Consider the following 26,441-nt stretch of genomic DNA (forward strand, 5'->3'; position numbering starts at 1 on the left):
CAGGAGTTCACAATTCGAGAATCTCCTTACTTGATTAAATTATCTTCACCATGATGGCGGGTCCGAGTCATTATTAAGTTGAAAGAATTTTTAATTATTTTATTTTATATAAATGACGGAAATACAGATCGTTAATAACATTACATTTAATGAATATACTATCCCAATGACTCTCGAGGCTCTCCAGTTTCCTATATTACATTGTACAACTAACTGTGATATCAGGCACCTATTTAACAAAAAAAATAAAGTAATTCAATTCTTATTTGGCCGAAATTCGTGACAGATCTGAATTTATAATGAAATTATTTTGAAATAAGTATGAAAACATATTCAAGAAACCAAAAAATAACATCTGATTTGATAAGTGTTGGCCTACGTTTCGTATTTGCAATATCTATATTATATACGTCTTTGATAATTATATGATGATCACCTTCACTGATTTTCGTATCTTGCTGTTTTTTACTACCATTGTGAGAAGTTGGGTAGCATGAAAAACATATTTTTACATCTTTTTTGTTATCAATCGATTCATTTTTATAATTGGTAAATCAAAAAAGTTTTAAATACATATTAAAATTGTGTCTAATGTCATGTATAATAGTTAAGCATTTACTCGGTTTGATAGTTTTATATTTTTAATCTATGCTATTTAATATTCTTTGTTGTTAAAAAAATATTAATATTTGACTGTAAAGTAAGGAGAAGTTAATGTAGTATTATATATTTATTGGAATAATAATAATCGTCATCTTTCCTTCTGTCTCAGGTTTGAAGTAGTCATAGAGTTATGTTTAAATAACTCGACTAAGTTAATTTTTAAAAGTATTTTATTGAAATAATTAATATATAATAAAATAAAAGTGTTGAAAATTATTTTCAGATGTTAAGTAGTAGGAGAATGGAAACGAATTGATACCCTATTTTAAAATCGGGATAGCTAAGCCACTATGAACCAGCATTTGTCTTATCATTAACAATATAAATAACGACAGGTTCTTATAAAGATTTTACCAGGTAGTAGGTTTTCTATTAAAGTTCTTCAAGACGTCGCATGTCAATTTAACATGTTTTATACATGTACAAGTTATCTTTTTACTCCCTACTTATTCGCTATACTCACAAATGTTTTTGATGTGGAGCCTTTGAATTAATTATGGGTTTGTTTCCATTGTGATAGATGTTGTGATGTACAGATATATACATCTATGAATCTTAATATGGTTCGTGAGTTTTATTATATAATTCCCTTTCCGTTCCCACGATACAACGATGGTAGTAGGGAGTCAGCAACGTCACTCGTTATGATACCTTTTGTTTTCCTAGAAGCATTTTTATATTTACGGCGTTGCTTTTATATTTTCGGATACTCATTCAATATTTTCGCTTGCTGTTATAAAACTTTAATAATAATTGCTACTATAAAATGTAATTTATATAAAAAAAATATATTCTTCAAAGGTTTAATTCTAAGGTTCAATTCTAAAGTGTAGGATCCAGCAACCCGTCATTCAATTTTCTTATACTAGGTAGATTTTTTAAAGATATAAAATCTATATATATTTTATAAAACAGTATTCGCAGTTTGTTAATAAAACAAACTTAGCTTAAAATAATTATTTATTGAATCTAAATTTAAAAAAAAAATAGGATAATTTATACATATAAGATATTAATACGGAATCATAATTATCAAGTCTTATTAAGGACGCATTAAATTGATGAAACGCACCAAATCCTATCATAAATAGCGCAGACGCATTAATACTATATTTATATAAACTACATCTCATCAAAATTTATAAAATTATGTTAAATAAAATTTTATTCAACAAAGGACAACGTAACCTGATCAAGGAGAGCCCTGACTTAGATTAATTTACCCTGTAAAAATATACATACGTCCTATAAAATAAAGAAATATCTATGTACAAAAAAAAAAACAAGAAATAGAAGTATTTATATACAAAATAATAGTAGAAAATAGACAAGTGAAAAAAGTACAGACCGTAAACAAATGTCTATAATCTCGTAACTGGACTAAAGATTTAAAAAAAATCACAGTATTTTATTCTAAAGACAATTCTAATTACATATTATATTATTTTTTTTTTCACATAAAATCTATTTTATAATACAAAAAAGTAGATAACCATTTTTCACTCGAACTTCACTCTTAGGTTATAAGTGACTTCTATTTAAGAATTAAGTGCATCATGATGGAGAAATAAACTATATATAAATATTAACATATTTCAATTTATCATAATATTATGATTCTGTAAATTATTTTTATATTGATGCTATTTTCAGACAAACAACTTTAGATTTTTTAATCTATAAAATGACCGGCTGAGATTTATCTGATGTTCTTTCTAACTTAGCATCAGTTTTCAGAATCAAGAATTAAATTATCTGCGAGAGTTCGATTGTCACAATTTTATCTAATACCAACTTATAATTCATTTATTTTACGAACAGAATTTTTCATTCGCTTAATGGACTTTATTTAAAATATGATTTGGTTCAGGTTGTAATATTGATCGCTACACGAGTGTCTTGTAAGATGTTCGCGTGGTGGTCACAGTTTATGTTATTGTAGCTTATCACGGTTGTTGTAACTGTTCTTCTACATTTTTCACAAATTTTCCAATTTCTCATTGGCGGTGAGTCAATCGGCTTTTCTTCTTTTTTGTATGTTATTTTAGTCAAAGAGCTTGATTTATCCTTTTTTATGGAATTACCTGAAAAAGAGTATATACACACGTCACAAAATACTTCCAACTGTTTTTGTTATATAAAAAATAATATATTTTATATAAAAATATTATTTTGTACTTATGCTGGCAATATATATGTGTATAAGTAATTAATGATTGCATATAAAAATATGATTCACCATCAAGGATATAAATCGAACAAAAAATGTAGTTCTCTTTATAGAGTGTTATTTGGATATGTCGAAAATCGACAACCCTTGCAATATATGGCTGATTGATGGTTTGAAAGAATCTTTCTACGTGTTCTTTTATCTGATGAGATCACATTTCAATTTTTACGTCATTAAGTTACATTATACTTTTAGTATCCAAACTATCAATTACGAGTACAAATTGTCATTGATAAAGGATTAATGCATTTAAAATGAAACAGTCACCAGTGAAAAAGGTAAAGTAACAAATATTTCTTAAAATTTATTGGTATAATTTTATGTTACTTATCTCCTGATAGATCGTTGTTCATTATACTACCTCATATAAGATTACTCCTAAGTATTATCTAATATAACAATCATTAATAAAGCATTTTAAATATCGCTTTTTATAAATGTTCACCTGATTGTATTGATCCACTTGGTACTATATGTCTTGAGAAAGGCATTGTGCTATAGGAACCCCTTTGACGAGTAGAGTGTTTAGTGTTATGGCAACACCATTGTAAATTAGTATTCTGAAATTAAATAAAACAAGTAAAATAATAAATTAAGTATGTTATAATATGAAAATAGTACTACACTTCGTTATATACATATATTAAACAGCTCTTCTTACAAAGTTATTATCATCTCGCTAATTTGACTTTTGACATTTTTTGACACTGATTCACTAAACAACGTTCCAGACAAAATTACCATTTTAATACTCACAGAGCATTTAAACTGTAAACAAAAGTAATATTAAATGTTTGAGCAGAGTTTTTTTGTCAATTTATGTGGTACATATGAATCGAAAATAAAAACCGTGCTTTAGTTAACTGTGAATAGTTTGTTTAATATTTTAGTGTTGGAGTTGGCGTTATTTAAAACATTCATAAAGTATGCACGTTTATTTCTTTGTTAAGTCTATTATTGTCCTATTAAATATTTCCTAAATTTAAAAGAAAAACAGTTTTTTCTTTTATTTATGGTTAGTTCTTAGTACCATGATTAAACTCAAGTTGGTCTTTGTAATCTCAAATCTGTGTACGATTAAATTAATCCGATGAAATATTAAGATTGGAAGTTGAAAATGGGGCTTTAAATAAAGAAAATTTTTATTATTCTCATCTCACCTTGAAAGCCTCTCTGAACTTGTTTGACATGATGTTATAAAATATAGGATTTATACACGTCGACATGTAGTAGAATACTCCTGAGAAGTACGTCATGAAATAGTAGACCTTCAGGAGAACTGGTGACTTTGCCAGGTGATTCTCAGAGGTTCCGTATATTGCGACCAATCGTTGAGCATGAAATGGCGCCCAACACACAAAAAATGCAACCACTACAGCAACTGTAATACAAATCGTTATTATTAATCTGGGATTACACAACATCTTAAAAAATGCGTTAAGTTCCATTTTGAGTTAAATATCTAGAAGTTTTTATGGATTTCAAAGAGAATTTAAGTTTTAAAATGCAGATTCAGTATTTTTTCTTTTTATTTTAACTGTATCAGTGGTTTGAATTTTATGTGCTTAAAGAAAGTAGCAATAAATTATTAATAAAACGGAAAGTGGTTTAGGAACGGTTTAGGTAGGCCATAACATGTATTCCCAGCATAGTTATAGCTCACCAAACAAAATTTATCTTCAAACCATTAGTCGAGTTCCGGTGTGATGTACCCGTATGGAAGGTGCATCTAAATAGTTTCCTAAGGTTTTTGCCGAGTACAATACGCCAGGATTTTCGTTGTGTGAAAAGTTTGTCATACGTGATGAAATCCTTGTCTCGTAACAAAAACTTTCTTTCTTTCTTTCTATATACTATATCCGAAATATATTAGTTTAATGAATGAAACTCGCGAATATCTTAGAACTTTCTATATCATGGTCATGGGTGACTCCGATGTGGAATCGGTAGAATGTGAAAATGGCGAATCGAGATTAGCAGCATTAGCCTTCGAGTGTAGAATTTACGGAAGCAAATGTTGGTAATCATCCTTGAGGCTCTCAGACTAGAATTTATTTAGAAATTATGAAATCCTTTTCGCAGAACAGTTTCAACTGCAGTTTACCTGCCAAATTCAAAAGATGTGTCAAAAAACGAAAGAGACTTCATTATGAATAATAAGCGCCATATATTCTGAGATGTCTCAGTGGTAAACCGAGAAAAATTCCGGCGGAGATTAGCTTCTTGCAAGAGGCAACCTTAAGTTTACGTATTTATTTAATTATAAATGTAAACTTGCTCTGCAAGTCTGATGAAGTCAATATTGAGACAATTGTTACCCTTAGTAGAGGCTGAATAGGAAAGTTTTCAACAAGCGCTACAGAACCGATGCGCCATTTTGGGAACCAAATTCGAGCTAAATGGTTCAACGCTTGAAGGTTCAAATTTAATTATCTCTATACGCGGTAAAATTATGAATGAACTAAGGCTACATTTTCACTTTGCATCAATTTGGATAATAGTTAAGCACTACCCACTACATACTAAATAAAGCGTCTTTTCAATTATTGCACTTTATTCTCATAGAATCTAATACGATCTACACGGCTAATTTAATCATATTTCTTAATTAGTAGTCAATTTTTAAAGACAATTTTCACGTTAAAATAAAAAAGTAGCTACATTAAGGATATCATTCAATTTAAAATACATTTATTTCAATTCATTAGTTCAATATAAGCTGCTATTTAACAGTTAATTTGTTTCTGGAGACTGATTTGAGCCGATTTAATGGAATTTACTAAAGTGATTATTTTCTATTTGCCAAACTGATTGGTATTTAAGAACAAATGTTACTGTACCCACTTTTAATGCTAATTTTTATTTAGCCTTAATATAACTAATATGAAGAAAATCAGATGAGAGTTTCTTAACACGAAAGAAATTCATCTCGTTTTCCCTTGTCAAGTGTGTCGAAATCTCGGGTAAAATATAGTTATATTACAGTAGGAAATAACAAACATATTTCTAATTTAAAATCTATCTAAAAAACATAGTTCTAATTTAATGTGTACATGCGAAAGCGGTACATTTTATTTAGCTCTGTTACTATTTGTTTGTGTATTATACGATGTTATTGTATTTTTATTATCCATATAGTTATTATATAAATAAGTAGATAAATAACATTCATGTTTTTTTCGGTTCAGTTAAACGTTTATATAGTATATTTTTGTTTGCCATAAAATGTAGTCGACTGATTTAATTATATATTTTTTTAAGAGAAGATATTTCGTGAAATTATAATGGCAAAAATACAATATGTTACGATTGTATAAATAATGAACATATAAGATATGAAGCCTACAGAAATAACAGTTAATGCTCTGTTAATATTTTATGTAAGATATGTCCCAGAGTAATTTGTATACGTAAGTTGCATTTATATAAAAGGTATAGAAAACGTCTTCTGCATCTTAAGTTCAGAATTCACTTAGTTCAGAGTAGTTCAAAATTTAAAATGAGAATAGGAAGAAAAAATATGCACAAAAAATCTACGATTTCAACGATTTGATCGAATTTTATTTTTTACTTTATTCTTGTCTTTTATATGGAATAAATTATATGACTGTTTTACTTTAAAATCAACATCTTCACATGATACCAAATATTTTTTAAAGTCAGCTTTATATTATTTTTGAAGTAAACTTTTTTACGCCCGCTTGACTTGGGGCTAAGCTTGTGACAGCGTTACGAAAAGTGTGATCGGACGAGGCGAATGAAAGTAAGAGGGAGATATAAGTTACTAACTTAAAGTCAGTGAAGATAGATAGAGAGAGTGTTACGGTCTGTAGGGGCAAGAGAGAAAGCAGTGCGCACGCACATTTTCCATCTCGCTTCCATTCATAGCCAGTGCATGAAATATATATATATATACACATCAACAATGTCTAGGGATATTACATGAAAGACTTCTTAATTTAAAAACTATTTACTGTATAAAAAAACTTTGTATGTAAAATATTTTCTTCTCCACCACTTCTCTTCAAATTCAAAAAAATAAAAATGAAAAACTCTTTTTGAAACAAAAGGATATCGGTATTGGAATTTGGACGTTGCAAAGTTAGTTCACGTTACAATAAAACAGTGAATTTCTGAAAAATTACAAGTGATTACACATTTTCTTCTTTTTTCAATTTTCCTAGTTTCAACGTGTGTTACATTTATTATTATGTCACGTCGACATTTGATAAGGGAAGAGCTGTAGGCATGTTGGAAGCGGGCGCTATACACAGTGTGGTTGCTGAAACTCTGCAAACCGACCTAAATGTAATCTCCCGGTTATGGTCACGATATCGTGTTGCAGGCGATGTCGTTGAACGGCATTCAGGCAGATATCGCATCACCACTCCTATACAGGACCGTTTTCTTCAAAATATCGCTAAGAGACAAACCAATAATATTACAGCTATGCCAATGGTTCAATGGCTACAATTTGACCACCAATTGTTGATTAGTGACCAAACTGTAAGAAGAAGCTGGATTAAATGGAGCTGGTCTTTATCCTCCCAGACCACTTCGGGTTCCAGCTTTGCGGCGTGGCAATCGCGGACGGAGACTATTGTGGGCTCGAGAACATTTCGCATGGAGTGCCGAGCAATGGTCCATGGTGCTTTTTTTTGATACAACTCGGTTTGGATTTCATACGGATTCGCGAAGATTACGAAATCGTCTCCAGCATCCACAAGAAGTCCATTCATATCAAGGCGGCACTATTATGGTATGGGCTGGTATTCGTATCGGTGCGTGAACCGATCTCATTTGGATAAAAGGGAACATGAATGCAGTGAAATACCACAATGAGCTAGTGGAACCTGTGATTATCCCGCACAGGGTACAAAGGGTTAGGAGTACCAACTCATGCACGATAATGCCCGTGCCCATACGGCTGAGCTGGTATCAACTGTGTTTAGGGAACATGAAATCAGGGTTATGGACTGGCATGAATCCCATTGAACACGCATGGGACATGTTTCAACGAAGAGCTATGGTAAATTTATCTTCAAATTTGATAACAGAAGAATAACTTTTCCTGCACTTGAAAAGAACCTGGGACCTGATACTACAGCTCGACTTGGATAACTTAATTTTGAGCATGAATAACCGATGCCGAACTCTAATTAATGTTAGGGGAGGAAATACTGATTATTAACTTTAATAAAACGCTTTTTTTTTGTTATTTTATGGCTTTAAATTTCATAATTTCCTATAGAAAATCCATTTTGTACAAAGTAAAAATTACACCCAAAAATAAAATCACAAAAAAATAAATTAAAAATCTTTGACGCAAATCTTTTTATGTATTGCAAGTATAAACTATAATATAAACTTCAATTTCATATATAATTGTTTTAATAAAATATATATAGAATTTCATATAATAAGGTAAAAATGAAATATCCCTAGGCAATGTTGATGTGTGTATTTAGGGACACACATTTAATTTAGAGATGGAAACATAAACTGAAGAATCGATTCTCGATTCCATTCTTTTTTCAGAAATTTCGATTCTTAGAATCGATTAATCAATTTCAAGAATCGATTCTATTAAATAATCGATTCTAAATAAGAAAAAAAATATATATATTTTAAGAAATAAAACAAGTTTAATAAGGTAAAAGATACAATAAAATGCAAATTCTAGAATCGATCATTAAGAATTCATTCTTGGTGGATTCTGATAACTGGGAATCGAGTCTAAATAATCGAGTTTTTGACCACAGAATCGATTCTCGGGAATCGCAATCGATTTTACCATCCGTACTTTAATTTGAACCGAATTTAAAGTGAATGAATAAAAACCAAAATGAGTGTACCACAAGACATGGAACAAAAATTAATGCAGTTTTCTCTAGTTATCTTTCTAACCATAATTCGAAAACATATGTATCATATTTCTCATATCAAATGCCTATTGTTTCGGTCTTACAATCAACCACAGTAATTACTGATGTATACAATGACGAATATAATGAAAATAATAAATTAAAAGAAATGTCTATATAAAAAAACATTTATCATGATAACCCATACTGAATTCAAATATTTGTACAAAATAATATGTGTATATATATGTATATACATGTCTGTATTATACGTATATAAACATATGCATATACATATTATATAGATGGAGCGAAAGAAGTTTTACTTCAATCGTGTGGTCTAAAGCGTAGTGTTTTTTTTAAATATATAACCCGTTATTACCAAAGACTAGTTTTTGTCACTGAATAACATCTAAGACATGTAGTTGTATTATTTTTGATTTGCTTGAGTACGTCAAGGTTTTCAAATTTATAAAATTGTGACGTTAGTTTGAAAAAATGTGTTCCAAAGGAATCTATCCTATTGAAGGAAGGCTTGAAAGTTTTTGTTAATAGATAGCAAAATAGTGAAATCCTATGATTGATCCTATTATAATATACCATTGATTCTATTATTACTTAATCCTATGAAACGGTTGAGATCCCATACTAAATAAAATATTGGCACACTTACCAAGCATTTTGACAACCCGTTTTGTAGACTGCGTGCTATTTTTTCTATGTATTGAATGCGCTTTGATGGCATGTCTTTGTAATTGTTTGCCTTCTACATTTTGTTTTCCTAAATTTGTTTTATAAAGCCGAAGTCCAATAAGAGAATAGAGTACAGTGATTAATATCATAGGTGCAAAGAAGAAAAAGAAAGTGGATATCTCAAATGAATGTTCTAGAATAACTCTAGTCTGTAAGCACATAGTTACACCTCTATGAACTTTAATACCAAATTGAAGTGCCTGAGGTAATGCTAAAGCTAATGATGCCACCCACAGTAGCAGAACGTGTTTGATCGCTCGTGATAGTTTGGACATCTTGTGGGAGACAAAAGGGTGACAAATAGCCAAGTATCTTTCTATTGTAAACAACGTGATCGTCATTACACTAGCATTGGTCGATGTTTCAGCTGCCAAGCCACGTAAGACACAGAAAACATTCCCAAATATGTATGGCCATTTTGACCAAATGGAATAAATCTCTTGCGGCATCCCACTTATCAGTAATAGAAGGTCTGATATGGCCAAGCTGAATAAATAGTAGTTGGTTGCTGTATGCATGCTCTTATTTCGAACTATGACAATGCAAGTAAATATATTCCCGATAAGTCCGGTAATAAATATAATTGTATAGACAATTGTTATTGGCACTACGATATAGAGCGAATCACGTCGAGGGCCGAATATTTGTGTGGGATCAACTTCACCAGATTCATTCATTTTATTTGTTATATTGGAAATATTATAAATTTGCGTCATTTGACCTCTCATTTACAACTTTTGTTTCTTATTTCTTTCATTATTCCATTTAGTCCATGCCGTTTCATTTCTTCAGACGAAGTCATAATGAATCGATCTAAAACAATGGAAATATCTATTAATATATTTCATATATTACAATTAAAAAAAAAATCTACTTAACGAAATTTTAGATTAAACAGTAGATGTTAAAGTCACCTTATTTATTAATAATGATTCATAATATCTCAGCCATTGCTTTTACGTTCTTGTAAGGAGCTTCTTTCTTTATATCATTAAATATATACTCGTTATCTTTTTGTCTTTTTGTAAATAAATACTCGCTCTTAAAACAAAATATTTCAAAGCAGTCATTAGTTTTACGTACATTTAAGACAGCCCTATTACGTATTGATTGTGTTATTGGAATAAAAGCACATAAAAGGAGAAATGTAGTCCATAAGTGAAATAAGTGTACTTATATGCCATTTAGTTTATTACATTTGAATACAATTAGTATAATCAGCTCATGCTTATACAGTTTAGGTACAATAAAAGGTGGATATTACAAATATTTGCTTATCTAATTTGAGAGTAATATTCGTCCACAAATTTTTAGATTGTAACCCATTTATAAGAAAAGATGATTAAATTGATTATTTCGTTCGGTAAACAATTTTTATAAGTTATAAGTTTGTAAGCTCTAAAACTTGGTATCTTCATTTGAGATTCAAGATAATGGTTTTTCTTATAAGATAACATATTTATCTATAATTTTCTTTCTTTACTATTCATATCTTACTGAATAAACTGTATTTCAATCGACACTCAACTCCAGAATCTTGCTGAAATTAAGCTAACACATTCGATCGGAACCACGAACTTGCTTCAGGTACATAAAATATTTATTCGTTTGAATATTGATTATATTATTGTAATTTTGTAAAATTGTGTGCATAAATAGGGATAAGGTCAGTGCACTTTTTCACTTCCAAAATACAAATAGTGTCGAGAACGACAAATCAAAAATAGTTAGTTAGTTATACTCGGTGAAGCTGTGAACAGCGCAGGGCTAACATCAATACTCATTACAAAAAAGTGTTAGTTTCATACGAGTTGTAATAGAAAAATAAATATCTATGATACAGAACTGTGTCCTTGTACAAACATTTTTACTTGGAGGATAAAATTGATGTTATGCTTTGATACTTAGTCTTTCTATTGGTCAAACAAAACTGTATAGCTTTTAACAGTAACATCCTAACCTATATACGTGTGTACATGTAAATAAACAGATCAGTCATATTTTATGACGTTATCTAAGATATTAAAATTATTGCTATAAATCAACTGCAAATAGATTTAGAAGTATAATTAATTAAAACGACTGAACAGTATTAAGTGAATAATATAAATAAAAATTTTAATTTTTTTTCAGAAAAGTACATAGGGTTAGTTTAAAGGCATTGCGTACATGTTGGTTTTTATAATATGGGTCCCAGTGTGATCGTAGATTTTATTAAATAAGCAGAGTATTATATAAAATGTGCTGAGGCCGAATGGCTTAATGTAAATGTCAGAGGCAGTTTGAGCACTTTTGTGTTGTTTTTGTTCGTTACAAGATTTACAAGACTTACAAGTCTGTAAATCTTGTAACGAATGTTACCTACAGAAAATTTCTAATTATTTTTTAAAACACAGCTCGTTATAGAAAAAATAATTGAATAAATGAATACGGATATGAAACTTGCTGAAATAATAAAGAAATATTTTTTTATTGGCAGACATTTACAGGTAAGAATGAATACATTATTAAAACAATCTTTTTTAAATAATGACATTAAAGAATAAAAGTGCCATAAATTTATTCTATTGCTTATTATTGAAAAAAAAAAACAATCATACATATCAAAAAGTAAGTTTTATCCAAATTTAGTTTGTTATTATTGTTTACTCAGGCATGAAGTGATGTAATGATTAGGGTGGAACATGTCTTCAGGCGATTTTATTTTTATGAGTAATAAACTTTAGAATAGCAGCCGTCGTGAAAATAACATTAGAAGTTCAGCTTTGTTACTATATATGAAAAAACCGCGAATTCACTATGTCCAAGTAATAAGTTACACTTTTTTATTATATTTATTTAAGACAAACCATTTAATTATTAGTTTTGAATTATACAAAAAATTGTTAAGGGCAGATAAATATAATTTACACTTACTATACGTTTAAATATGAGTGTTTGTTGTAAGTTTGTGAAGTTTTTACGAGTTGATTGCGAGGCGTGCAAAGAAAAAAAAAAAATAAGAATAAAAAATAAACCATTCTCAATCTCCGAAAAAATAATGTTGTTGAACTATCTTGAGTCGTTGACATTTAGAATTAAAATACAATTAATTACAAAGGAATTGCCATGTACATGTATACCTCTTAATCACTTGTAGTCTTATAATATAATTCTAAATATAGCATATGCATTTCTTAAAACCCTACCTATTTAAACACTGTTTTATAATTACTGCTTGACCTTATTTCTGTATATAACATTTAGTTGGTAGTAAATTGTTTTTTTTTTTTTATAAAAATAACCCTAAATTCGATATATATTTGTAGAAAGTCAGTAAAGAGTTCATTAACAAAGAGATTCCAATGATAAAGACGAAGAAGACAAACGGCTTATTTGAACAACTGTCAATGTCATTTTGCTTCTTTGATGGCATTGAAATATTCTTATACTTTTTTAATGAAGGATACATTTTGAAGTAATCGAGTTGATCTGGTAATATGAGAGCAATTAAAATATTTTCTTTTTAATTTGTACGATCAAAAATTAATTAAAAATGATTTATCAGTTTGGAAGCTGTGATGTGTCCAACGCTCTATAAATTCATTGAAGGTACATCCAACAGTCGATTCATGTTTATATTCGCTGTTATTTGTATTTTTAGGTGTAACAGGTATAAATACATTTGAAGTTTCTATCATTTGTTCAGTTTATTATTCTTTTCATACTATATACATACATATGTTTAACTTCTTGTTATTTTACTGGACGGAATAATCTTCGGACGAGTTGAAATGATACAATTGTGACTTTACATAAACGACGAAGGAGTTCGATTGTCCAACGTATAAATCAGTTTGGAATAGAAGTTTTTTTTTAATTTGCATGGTGAACTTTGAATTCATCAAAAATATACGCTAATATGTATAGAAATTTAAATCCTTGTGTTGTGTCTGACGTACATATGAAATGATAAACAACTCCGATAAATATTATACCAATCTCTTATGTCAAGCCGAGCCTTAAAAGTTGCTAAAAATAAATACGAGCCATGAAAAAAACGAGAATAATTATAATAATTTTCGTTTACTTGCAAAGACACCGTTATAAAAATTACCATTTAATACCTTTTACCTGCCGTTTTTTTCCTATTAGACGATAGTAAGCGACGCTCTTTACTTTCCCTACGATATCATAAATAGATTGGGTCCTTTAAGACTGAAAAACGAGACACACAAAGTATTACTAACTATAAAGTTAATTATAAAATCACCGAGTAACTTTACATTTTTTTTATAATTGAATATATGCTAAGAAAGAAGTAAGAAAACAATAATCACTGTTAAATGTGCGAAAGTATATTGACCTTTAAGTGTTGGTTTGAACTTAGTATGTTTTGTGTTAAACTACATAAAATTAACAACGTGGCGTTAGAGTCGGAAATATTTCTCAAATAATCTGTATTTAACATAATTTTTACTACGGCCATTGTATTTAAATTAACTATTGTTGTTTAACAAATTTACTTTGGGTCGGGGTGAATGTCGTGTGTGTGTGTTTTTTACACCGTTTCTTACCATAATATTTCTGACTGTTTTTATTATGTTAGTAATTAAACATATATATTTTAAATCATTCACTCTTCTAAAAGCTTTAGTAATTTTTTTTGAATAACATTAAATGATATTGAAGTGGGATTTCTCACCGTGTATGTATGTCCCTAAGATACTGCATAAAGACTATGTAGTCTAAGCTTTACTCCAAAATGTTGTGTGAAATAAAGTGAACTTTGTAAAATTACGTTTAACCTAAAGTGATAATTAAACAGAATATTTTTTTAATGTATAAATAATCTATAATATAATTTACTCTTTTATTACAAGTTACTTTATTATTTGTACGGAGACTAAATTAGATATTATTTTGATCGAGAATTTATCTTAATATTTATTCTTATCGGCATGTATAGACATTTTAACGTGTTCTCTGGCGACATAAAAATAATATTATATTATTCTATCCTAACTGAGTAATAAATACAACTGAAGAATCTAGCTAAATGTTAACTCAAGTAACATTTATCTTACTTAATCAATGTTATGATAACACTTAATTAATTTAATTGTCAAACATATATTGCGAATTAAAATCCGCTTCTTAATATAAACATTATATTGATTTCAGTGCATTGAACCGATCTTTTATGATATATTTCATAATTTAAATTAATTTATTCTTTAATCCTTGTGACCGGAAATTATTTTGTTACTGGCTTTGTGAGCGCACTTAAAGTTTTGTTATATACAAACGTACCTTATTCTCGGTGAAGATTTTCTGTGATTTAAAAATAACTTTATAAATATGTTGTTTTCATCGTTCATTATTTTTTGTATAAAATGGTAGTGTCTGGTTAGGAATTGTAAGAATATTTTTTATTTTAATATTATTGTAAGATTTATTTATACTTTTTGATCTTGGATATATTTTTTTGACATATTTTTATCATTCATTGGTAACTTTGTCACACTTAAAATGTATAGTTGTATTTAATGTCTTCTTTTGACTCGCAGACTTACTGACGCACCTTTCGTTACTAAATGTTTTTGAAATTTTTTACTTTATTTCCTAAGATCCTTAAAAAGTTCACTTATTTAATAGTTTCGTTAAACCATACCATTCGACTGAAGTTGAAAAGTCTCGTGTACTTAAATATTTCATTTTATCTTACTAACAGTTTTCTGAACTCGATTATGAAATTGTGAGAGAAAAGTTATATTAATATTAAACAAAACTTTTCTCAAATCTCAATACTTGCCACGATCAACCAAATAGCGTTACCCTCATGACTTATAGGAAAAGTCGTATTGAGATTTCAAATGCGGAGATAGTTTTGAAATGAAATAAATTTATGTATTACAGAACTCCTACCATCTGTTAAGATCCTTAAAACGAAATTGTCAGCATTTCCAGCCTTTCAGCGTTTTGAATCTCTGGACTCGCAGACAGAGAAAAATTTTAAAAAATACTATAACTATAAAAATTAAAGAAAAAATACTAATTTTGAAATCCTTATTGAACTTTGAATGGCCACTTTGTCTTAATGACGTCCATCCAAATCAAAAACGAACGATCAAACGGGTCATTCGAAAACTTTCATAACCGGTTTTTTCATCTCTATTCTTTCCAGACACTTAAGTTTTTTTTTTAAAATATCAGTTGTATAAAAAAACTGAATGTAATTAATAGTAAACAATGTATTTCATTATTTTTTTCATTTTAAACTGCGCAATATCAATAGTTAGAATTATTTGTTTGCTAAATTGTTATACAAAAACCGAATAAATATAGACATAACACAAAAATAATTTTATATTTATAAAGCAGGATCCCGGAGGCACTTATTTCCTGATGCACAAAACATATATGGTTAATAGGTTAGTATTTGTATTACAGTTAAAGTATACAAATCTGTTAGCTCATACGGATGGCAAATTCTCCGGTACTAGGTGCTGCAGATAAGTAAAAATTTTACTCACTTACTTATGGTCTAAGGTCTGATTTTTAGGTACGCTGAAGGAAATATTGTAAATAATTTTAAATGAATACCGTCATACACCTTCTGCAGGCAGAATATTTATCGGACGCTTTAAATATCGCCAGCAAAAAATCTTAAAATTATTATGATTTTAGCAATATTCAAGAATCGTTTGGAGAATTAGATGTTAATGAATCATAAAATTTTTATTACAAGCCTTCTTTGGAAAAATTACGAGATAATTTTAATGAAACAGTAATAAAAAGTCAATTATCATGCATGCTGGATGGATAGATGATGGATATTTGGCCCCTAGGATTGGTCTGGCAACTTACAAAATACATTTAAATAGCCCCTTTTATATTAAATTAAAAAATCAAGTGTCTAACTGAGAGAAAGATTGTGTTTTTTGTTGTTTATATTTAAAATGTCTGGTAAACAGCCAAAAGAAGGTCTCTGGAATTAATCATTTGAAATCGTTTACAATATTTCTATAACATACTTAAAAATCAGACATCAGGCTATAAGTAAATTGAGTAAAATTTTTACTTACCTGCAGCAATGGTATCTGAGAATTGGCCGTCGATATAAGCCAGTAAACACGTCTACGTTTATTGTACACACTACTACTAACCTTTAAAATGCTCTATTCAGATATCCTAAAAGGCACAAACAACAAAATTATTTATTTAATATTATTATTTGTCATGAACGTAGCGTTTATTTTCAAATTAGCAACATTTCTATATGATGAAAACTTATAACACCTTCGCATAATATACATAGATATTAGTTGTTTATTATGTAGTCAAAATATGCATATATTCAGATGTAAAAATATATAATACATGCGTACAATTTAAACGAGATATTTAGACGATAAAGATATTCTATGAGACTATAAAAATCAGTTTCATTTCAGAAAAAATGAGCACAAATAGAGCCATACATTTTTATTGTGAAATACGTAAACAAAACCGCGGGTAGATTCAATTATTTATATAATATTTTCACCTTAATTATGTTAAAAGTAGCTTGATGTCTTTCACAGTACATTGTATAAATTCTAAGTTGGTTCGTTAAGTTACATTAATTTATGATGTTGATTATAGTCATTATTGTAGCTAAAATTAAATTATACACATCAAACATTCATATTTTCTTTGTATATTCTATTTTTAAATCGTCAAAATAGAATCAAGCAGGAAATGATGACGAGATTTGACACTTCTTTCTTTTAACTCTCAAATGTATTTCCAAGGCCGCAGCAGCCATCCAAAAAAATTAATAGGAAGTCTTGTCACGCCATACTCTACTATAAATCTATTTAAAGTTTATATACAAAAGCTATGAATGAGTTTATTTTAATAAAAATGCAAAATTTAGAGAGTAGTTGGATTAGTCAGAGGAAAGCTTTGGTCAGATTTTTACCACCTAAGGATGTAACTGCAAACCCTTGTTAATAATTGTGAACAATAAGAAAGAATAAATTTTTGTTTGCCTATTAGTTAGTTTTAAATTACAAAATAATAAATTCGAGGTTACAAAAGAACCGATAAAATATTCGCGATAGTTTTGCAACAGTTATTGAAATAGATGAGATGACAGTTAAAAGGCAGTTCGTTTATACATACACTATGTATACTGACATTATAAAGTGCTTTAAAAGAAGAACACGCGGACTGAATACAAATAGTTGTACACGCCGAGGCATACAGTTTGTTGAGTAATAACTACAAAAAGAAAAGCGGGATAGTTGATGTTTATCAGCGAATAATTTTCACTAGTCGACAACCACGATATTGGTATGACAGTCGTTTCTAGTTACGTCAGAAATTGGCATTTGAAATGTTTATTTGTCATTGGTAATGGTTCAGTACTGATTCAATACAAAAAATTACGGCATAATAATGCTTTTACTTTTATAAATACGTAAAGTAAAATAAGAAATGTAAAGCCAAAGAGTTCCTTTAAGTATGGACGTAAGGAATTCCTTTGTAAATTTAATTACTTGCTAAAGGAAGTATAAATATCAGAAAAGCGATAAAATAAACAAAAACAAATAGTGCCTTAATTTATCTATAAAATCTTCACGTCAAAAGCCCGGTTCTAAGGAGTTCTGGAGAAGTCAGTCTATTAAATAGAGATTCCTCTACAGAAATACTAAAGAGAAATCACCTCTGCCATTATTGATACAATGCGATAAGTTAATGACATTTGCCTTATTAATGTCATGAAATAAATATGTTTAATTGTACATAATGTATGGACATCATTAAAAGAATGATTGTATTGTGGTAACGAAAATTAATAGTTAATAAATCAGTGTATTCAGCAGTATCCTATTTCAATAAACAAAAATAATAATGTGTGTCAAATTACAAAAGCAAAGTGAAAATCCGTTTAATTATGCACCTACGATTCAAAAAGTTCGTTGAATACTGCAGGTTGATTTAAGAGTTAAGAGATATGTTAATACATTTTCCTTTTTATTTTCGTTAAAACGTGTTTTTTTTTTATTATTTTTTTATAATTGTGTCATGTCTATCATCGTCTTGCTTGTGTACAGAATGTAGTATATGAATCAATTTGTAATTTTTTTTTTTTTTAGAATAAGCCCGTTTGAATTTTATATTTTTTATTAGATACACCTAAAAGAAAATGTTTTCGTTTTAGGAATTTCACGAGATCTAATAATTCTGTAGAAGTGTTAAAAGTAGAGTTTATACTCGTTCTTAAACCAATAAACGGTGTTTTTATTTGTGTTTCATTAAGTTTCCTCTTGCAGTATAAAGTCCGCGACGTAACTTTTCCGGGTAAGGTAACGTGGGCGGCGTAAATCCTAGTAGCGAAATTGTGGTTAGAAGACCCTTCTTTGTAAAGTTATCTGTCTGTTTGTTATTACGGGAAAGATAGTGAAACTTAAAAAAAGGTATAGAATATGTAAATATATATAATATATGCATATTATACAAATAGATTTTGTCTTAAAAGATGTCCGTAGGCATCATGTTATTCAGTTCATAAGAAAACATCTCATTCAAAAGGCGATAGAATACTTGAAACGATACAAAATATCCCCTTAAACTTAATGGTTTATTACTTGTTGAGTTCCGGGTTATCTAACATGTACACAGCTCGGTTTTGCAGGAAGACGAAACGTTGAAGTTAGTATGCGGATGCATTAGACTAGATATTTTATTCAACATAGGATCAACTTGAGCTTAACACGATTGCTATAATTGTGCTCTTGTAAAGTACCGCTTTCCTCTATAAATTATAAGCACACGAAGATTTCTGGATGCCATCTTGTTCCTGCCAGCGAAGTCAATCAGAAGTTGAATATATCTGGATATTTCGAAACCAAGTCCTTTAATAGCCTTTGAGTTGTTGAGCGAGTATTTGATTGCCAAAGCCTATCCGTGACTTTTACTAGAAAAAACCCTCCGACATATTAAGTGATCGCCAGTGGCGTGATCGTGTCAGAAGCCATATTAGCGCTGAATAAACTGTATCCATTCAACTATTTTAGGAGCTTCATATTGAACATGCGCTACATCACTTCAGAGAACTATGACGTTGACTATTGACGCAAGACTATAGCTATAAGCCTATAATTTGACAGACCCGTACTCTTAAATTATAGGCCGAAAATAGAGAATTTGTCTTGTGTGGTTATAAAGTACAAAAAGATACATTAAACCTAGGAACAATTCCGGAACGCACATTTTGAGTACGGATGCTGGAATGTCCTCAGCCTCGCTCAATTTATTGACATTTGACGAAACAGGTCTGTCTGACCATCCCTTTGCGTTTATATTTGACAGATTATCCGTAGCTCGGAATGGTCTATGGTATAGTAATACCGTCATCAACCATGGTCTGTTCGAGGCAAATAATAAAAAGGAACCGCTTTCTCTTTAGCTCTGTGGCTTAAATTAGCTTCGGCTCTACAATTGGTGCTAGAAAAAACTAAACAAAATTATTAACGTATGTGAAGTTAATTTAGTTAGCGACCTTAGTTGTGAATTAGTATGTGATCAAAAAGATTTGACTTCCAGAGTATAGTTTGTCAGCCTTAACAATCGTCAATTCAAGGTGTTCTTATATATATATCCGGGTTGGCTTCTGTGATCGCTATGGGATCTGTAACGACACGGGTAAATTCTGGTATTGCTGCTCGTAAGAACACCAGATGTACCCACAAAACCGGGTCCGGAAAAGGTGTCGGTTAATCGATTGTTAGTAATTTTAGCCCAAAACAACGTTTACATTTTAAATAATTTTTACTGTCAACACGTTAAAAATTAAATACAACATTTTGCGGTAACCTGTTGGCCAGCCAATAGTTACATCACCTAATGTATCACAACCTCTCAGAAACGCAATCCTTTAGCCGAAAAGCGCTTTAAAATTGTTCTCACAGAAATCAATATTAATATAAAATTAAAGTAATTGTACTATTTTTTTAATTTTAATAAAATAAATTGAACATACTTTGGTGTGCAAATATTGTTTTAATTTATAATATTTCTCTAAATAATGTAGGCTAAGGCTTAAAGTTATATGTTCATGGTTGTTCTTAAAAAAAGATTAAAAAAACCTTCTCAATGTAGGCGTAACGAATAATATCTATAAAAAGTTAATTTATCGCTAGCAAATTATCTCAAGTGTTCTCTCAAGTGTGATCTGATCTATAACACAAAGAAAACAGACAATTCATAACTTACAAATCAATTTTAATATATTTATGTATTGATTTCCAGCAAATATTGTAACTATACAGCCGATTTCACCGATTACGAATCTTATATAGAGTAATTCAACAAATACGAGCAAAGGAACTTTATGACAACACTAAAAGTTAAATGTAATCGTCATAAGATTTACTGGAACTGTGCTACACAAAAATTTAAGCAACGGAATAAGTTTCTAATGGTCAAATTGTAATATTTCAATAATCCAATTATGTTCAACAGACATAGCGAAACATATCAACAAATTTTATTTATGCAACTGGCTATTAATTACAAAAAAAAAAAATTGGTTCCATTACTAGAGCTGTTCCAAATATAACTTTGGGAAGATATAATTAAAACATTTTATAATTTTCTTTATATTTAGGTTTTTGGATTCACCAGTGTTTCTACTATATCAATACTTTATTAAGTAGTACAGTATACCAGTATGATTGTTAAAATACGTACGAAGTTGAGCTTCTGATAGCGAGTTGTTCTAAATCCTTTTCAGATTTCAAAAATATATCTTATGGGTTTAAGTGTACTCAAAGAGTTGTGTGTGTATTTACGTTATTACTGTGACGTTTGTGAAGATTTATGAATAAAAATGTCGAAACTGTCTGTGTATATTTTGACGTAACTCGTTATGAGAGTACGTATATAAATACATATCGTTCTAGTCGTTTGGTTATTTTAGGACGTAGTGAGTCAAAAATTTTGGTAGTGTGAAGTTTGTTAAAAAAATTAAATATATTATTTATTTATTACTAAAAACACCATAAGAACTTTTTATATTAAACTCTTTGTATATTAATATTTTATATTAGCTAATAGGTTTCAAGGTTTTTTGTCATAAGTAGGGAAGCTTGTGTAAAGAGTTTTTAATGTATTTTTTGATGGAGAAGGAACTGTTTAATTAATTATAGTTTTGCTTATATGGTCTTAGATAAGCATGTTCTTTGTGCTAATATTGATTTTCCTCGGAATTATTTGTTTTATAGTAAAAATATATCAAGTTAATTTTAGCGTGGACACATACTCATTTTTGTTTTTAGAATCACTCTACATGACAAAAGATATATTTTTCTTTATTTATATAGTACCAACTACTAACATTTTCTTATGATTATAGACGTTGTCTCTATGCTCGGGCTCTTTAACGCTTCACAGCCTGAATTCCGTCATAATACAAACTACTTAACTACGGAATAGTCCACTGGAAAATTTTTAAACGTTTTTTCAGATATCTTCAACAACTCTATTTCAAAGTAAAGTTATAGAAAGTCTTTTATTAAAGCCTCAAAAAACAAGGAAATATATATACATTATATATATGTATGTACATACATATATACATCGTAATAATTTTTTAGATTAGTACATCCTACAAAAAAAGGGTTTTACATACATTTTATTTCCTGTTAACTGTGCCACAATACACTACTACTACTACTACTACTACTACTTATTGAAATAAAACGTTGTTCTTAATATTCTAATATTTTTTGTTTATAACATATTATAATGTTAACTCTTATCAGTTTTTTGCTATAATCAATTTAGTATGATAAATAATAATTTACCTTAACCTATAAGTTCAAATCTAATTTATTATTGTCTTAATACGTTGGTTAATGTTTTGTGTATGTGTTTTTGTTGTATGTATTAGCGTGTCGTAATGTTAATAAAAAGTTTATTTAAAATCATTTTCCTCAAACTAGTTTTGATCATATTTAGTTTACTTATGTATATATCTAAGTAACAGATTTTTTCAAGCTAAAAATAATTGGAAGCTTAACAATTATATTGTACTGGTAATCCTAACTATATGAATAATTACTGTTAAAAAAAAATTCCTACGTAGTGTTTAATAAATACGACATATCAGAGGATATTTTGTAATATCTAAAATTATACATGAAAGAACAACTGAAAAAATTAAATCCATTAAAACTGACTTATAGCTTTTATGAAATCATGAACGCGTGATTTGTTATGGATTTGTTTATGATGTTTCCGGTTTATCATGCCATGCTTTGTTGAAAATACTTCTCATTATCATGAATTCTTATTAATTTTAACTTAAATGTTTCTTATAGCATATAGCAGATTCTTAAAACATAATATCCGATGACATCTATTTTCTGTTTACTTAGTACATGTTCGCAACGTCGCCTTGCATATGAAGCGTTACCCGTTTGTCATTCAATAGGCCACAGTATTAATATCACGGGCGAAGATTTATATATGAAAAATTGTTAACGCTCCGTATGTATGACTATATCAAGTTGGACTAAGCATACGTTTTCTTGTTAGTAATATGATGGATCGTGTTACGTTTATTTGCAGTTAAAGTTGTAACAAGAGTCAGCTTAAATGTTCACAAAAACAAATATTAAACGATGAGCTAGAACATATAATATAACTTTCATCTCGTAATTATTAAGCTCACTTGTTGGTTATTTTGGAAATATATTGTTTATTCTACATTTCCTCTCACTAACGACTACCGAGCTATTTTGTCTGGAGGTTTTAGCGTTACGTAATGATTTCGACTTCTGAACAAATGTTGCTAGGAAAAAAATATTTATAATGATAAGAACTACTTTTTATTTAAAATTAATTAAATCTGTGCTTGTGTCTTGGGAATTGATTCGAGCATATCTATGGGCAGGGTGCCTTCTTAGGCCGGTGGAAGACAGAAGTTCTAAATACAGAACTTAAGTATATTTTCAACCTATTTCATTTTATACAAACAAATATAACATTTAATTTATTTAACTGTTTGCTTAACTCAATATATTTATGACTTTTAAACGCGTAAGATGAGGAAATATATTTAACCGAAGGTATGAATTTAAAATTAGCTGTTTTAACTAAGATTATTAAAGTTTTTTTATATATATAATTCAGTTAAACAGAGATTAACATGCGAGATAACCAACATATTTCTTATAGAAAACAACATTATGCAATAGCAGAACCAAACTTTATTGCTTCAATTAATGGGCGCAATTGATTTTAAAACGAAATTTACTAGAAAAAATGTCTGGCTATAACTATATTTGCAATAAATATTTAGTATCAATCAATAAATATTCTCATACAACTTCAATAGAGATGTTTAAGTTAATATCTTCTTTAATGTAGGGAAAACAACCAACTATTAATTCGAACTGTTATGGCTTAACCGACTTTATTTAAAGCGTTTGATAAATTTAGCTTCGATAAACGTAATTTGAACGTCTTAGACTCTGGTTACATCGAGACGAGAAGGGCTGTCAAGAAAATGACTTACGTAATATATATTTTTTTTTATTACGTATGTATATATATATGTATTTTAAACTTGTATATCTTTACGTAACCGTTGACGCGAATATTGAATTCAAGGTAAGACCTATCAGAACGTCAAGATGCCATCGATTGACAAATGAGACCAGTTCCCTAACTTTTTATGGCAAAACGTATGGTTTTTATTATTATTTTTTATTGAATCAATTCAAGTGTACACCATAGGAAATATTTTTTATTGTCAAATAAATGTCCATGTCAAAATTCTCATAAATACATGCGTAATGTCATGTAGAATTACGTACCGACAATAATATATAATATCTACCTACTTATTTCATAAAATTTGAAGTGTTATAAATATGTAATGATAAATTTTATGATGTTTATACGAATTTTATATTTGGATTTAAAGATATATGTTTATATCAGAAATTAATACAATGAGCGCCTCAAGAGCGTAAAAAATTTTATTTGAATTAGCTACTAAAGTCGTATGTAAATGATGTCACAAAATAAATATTACACTTTGTAATGAATAATTGTCACTCGTATTATTGATTCATTTCAACAAATATCTAATAATATCGAATTCCTGTTCATAGTTTAGAAACATTCGTAAGTTTAAAATAATTGAAATTAATTTTGAATATATCACGCCATCTTGTTTTTATTAAAAACAATTTGCATGTAAAAAGTGTTCTATCAGATAGTTTTTATTATTTATTGCGAATATTCTTGTCTATTTATATACTTTTTCTGTTTGCTAACTACAGGTTTATTTTTTATTCTTATAGAATAACATATTATTTACCGGTTCATTAAACTTTTTGCCTCTCTACGATGTTTGTATATAAGCCATAATGAATTTTTTATCTGTTTTTTTTTTAAATATGAATTAACTTTATATGCATTATAGCTTTTCATTTGCTAAAATGTTAAAGGAATTCAATTAAAACACGTCACTACTGAGCCACCCTAATGTTATTTACAGCGAAAACAGAACAATTTTTAATATTGGCTCACTCACTACATGGGAGAAAAAGTAATAAATCAGTATATTTGTCATATATTAAATAAAAAGACTTTATTAATATAGAAATGTTCTGAAAAAAAAATGTATTAAACCCTTTTAAAAATTAAAATCACATAAGTTTCTTAGAGGTACAATTTATTCAAACTATAATATGAAATCTACGTAAAAAAATATTTTGATTCATATTTAATAAAGCTAAACAATTATTTTTAGCTGATCTAGAAGTCATTGTCACTTATTGGCAAACATTTAATATTGTTACAACTCAATGAATATTACTGAATGGTAGTTTGTGTGTAATTTAATATTATACGAATCGAAGTCGTATAATAATACAGAACACATTGGAAATATTTTAATTTTCATAAATTAGTATATTTATATATAATTTCATTATTATTAAAATATTAAATTTATTTATGCAAATCACTTATATACATCTGAATAGAAAGATACTTACATCGACAATGTTTAATCGGTAAAATAGTTATATTTAGACTTACATTAATAGTTTACGCTTTGTATTTTTGTAGTAAATAATATATATATATATAACATCTATCTACTTATTTCGTTATAATAGTTTGTGTTAGTTATAGTATAGGAAATTTGATTACAAGAGACTAATTGATTAGTATCCATAACTATATATATAAAAAAGAATCTTACCCTATTAATCCATAAAAATTCAACAACACACAATACTGTTTACAAATTTTGTTTATATTTTTTATTATTTACTCATAATTAAATAACTCAATGTGTTCAAACAAATCGCGCGCGTCCTCTGTCATCCGTAGATCCACGGTTACTGCCGGCACGGACGATAGAATCTTACCGTGAAATCTGAAACAAAAAAAGTTTTCTTTCACACAATTTTTCGTAATTTAACCAGAAAAAATTATCTTTTAATATTGTAAATCGTGTTTTGAAATAAGAAAATAATGTGTACATTTGGTTAATCACGATTTTATGCATAGAGAGTAATGTAGGCTTCATTAAGTCATGTGGCTCTTTCTCTGTCTTTTTTTTGTCAAGGGATAGAATATAACATAGAATGAAATATATATATTTTTTATTACGAGAGCATTTAGAGCCAAAGAGGATAAGGTTCTATTTGGCAAGATAGTCTTATCTTGATGTAAATTTTTGTCGAATTTCAAAAACTTGTAGCGAATTACATCACATAATTAAAAAGTATTTGTTGTTGAAGTAATGTTATGAAAAAAATACACCTAAATTATTTTAAATCTGTTGGAGTTGATTTCAAATAACACTTGGACTGAGATAAATGGCGAAACCACAAAAACTTACACAGCACAACATCATACAGACAAATCTATTAATT

The 26,441-nt window shown here is 28.8% G+C and overlaps 1 protein-coding gene across 1 annotated transcript; it reads right to left on the bottom strand.

The window, feature by feature from the left end:
* Positions 1-1,605: 1,605 nt before the first annotated feature.
* LOC116768705 (pyrokinin-1 receptor-like) lies at positions 1,606-26,004 on the bottom strand. Its single transcript, XM_032659498.2, has 5 exons — positions 25,763-26,004; positions 9,431-10,323; positions 4,054-4,274; positions 3,339-3,453; positions 1,606-2,747 (listed from the first exon to the last, which is right to left on the bottom strand). Exons 2-5 carry the CDS (start codon positions 10,236-10,238, stop codon positions 2,530-2,532), a joined length of 1,362 nt encoding a protein of 453 aa, XP_032515389.1. The 5' UTR covers positions 10,239-10,323; positions 25,763-26,004; the 3' UTR covers positions 1,606-2,529.
* Between the last annotated feature and the right edge of the window lie 437 nt (positions 26,005-26,441).

The sequence above is a fragment of the Danaus plexippus genome, chromosome 4, assembly GCF_018135715.1.
Source record: "Danaus plexippus chromosome 4, MEX_DaPlex, whole genome shotgun sequence".
Classification (NCBI taxonomy): domain Eukaryota; kingdom Metazoa; phylum Arthropoda; class Insecta; order Lepidoptera; family Nymphalidae; genus Danaus; species Danaus plexippus.

Excerpts from the sequence above, each read along its gene's own strand:
- LOC116768705 (XM_032659498.2), bottom strand. The coding sequence starts at position 10,238 with ATGAGAGGTCAAATGACGCAAATTTATAATATTTCCAATATAACAAAT. Across the intron at positions 4,275-9,430 it reads ACGGGTTGTCAAAATGCTTG|TTGCTGTAGTGGTTGCATTT; the intron begins GTAAGTGTGCCA and ends TTTGTATTACAG. Across the intron at positions 3,454-4,053 it reads AGTTCAGAGAGGCTTTCAAG|AATACTAATTTACAATGGTG; the intron begins GTGAGATGAGAA and ends ATTTAATTTCAG.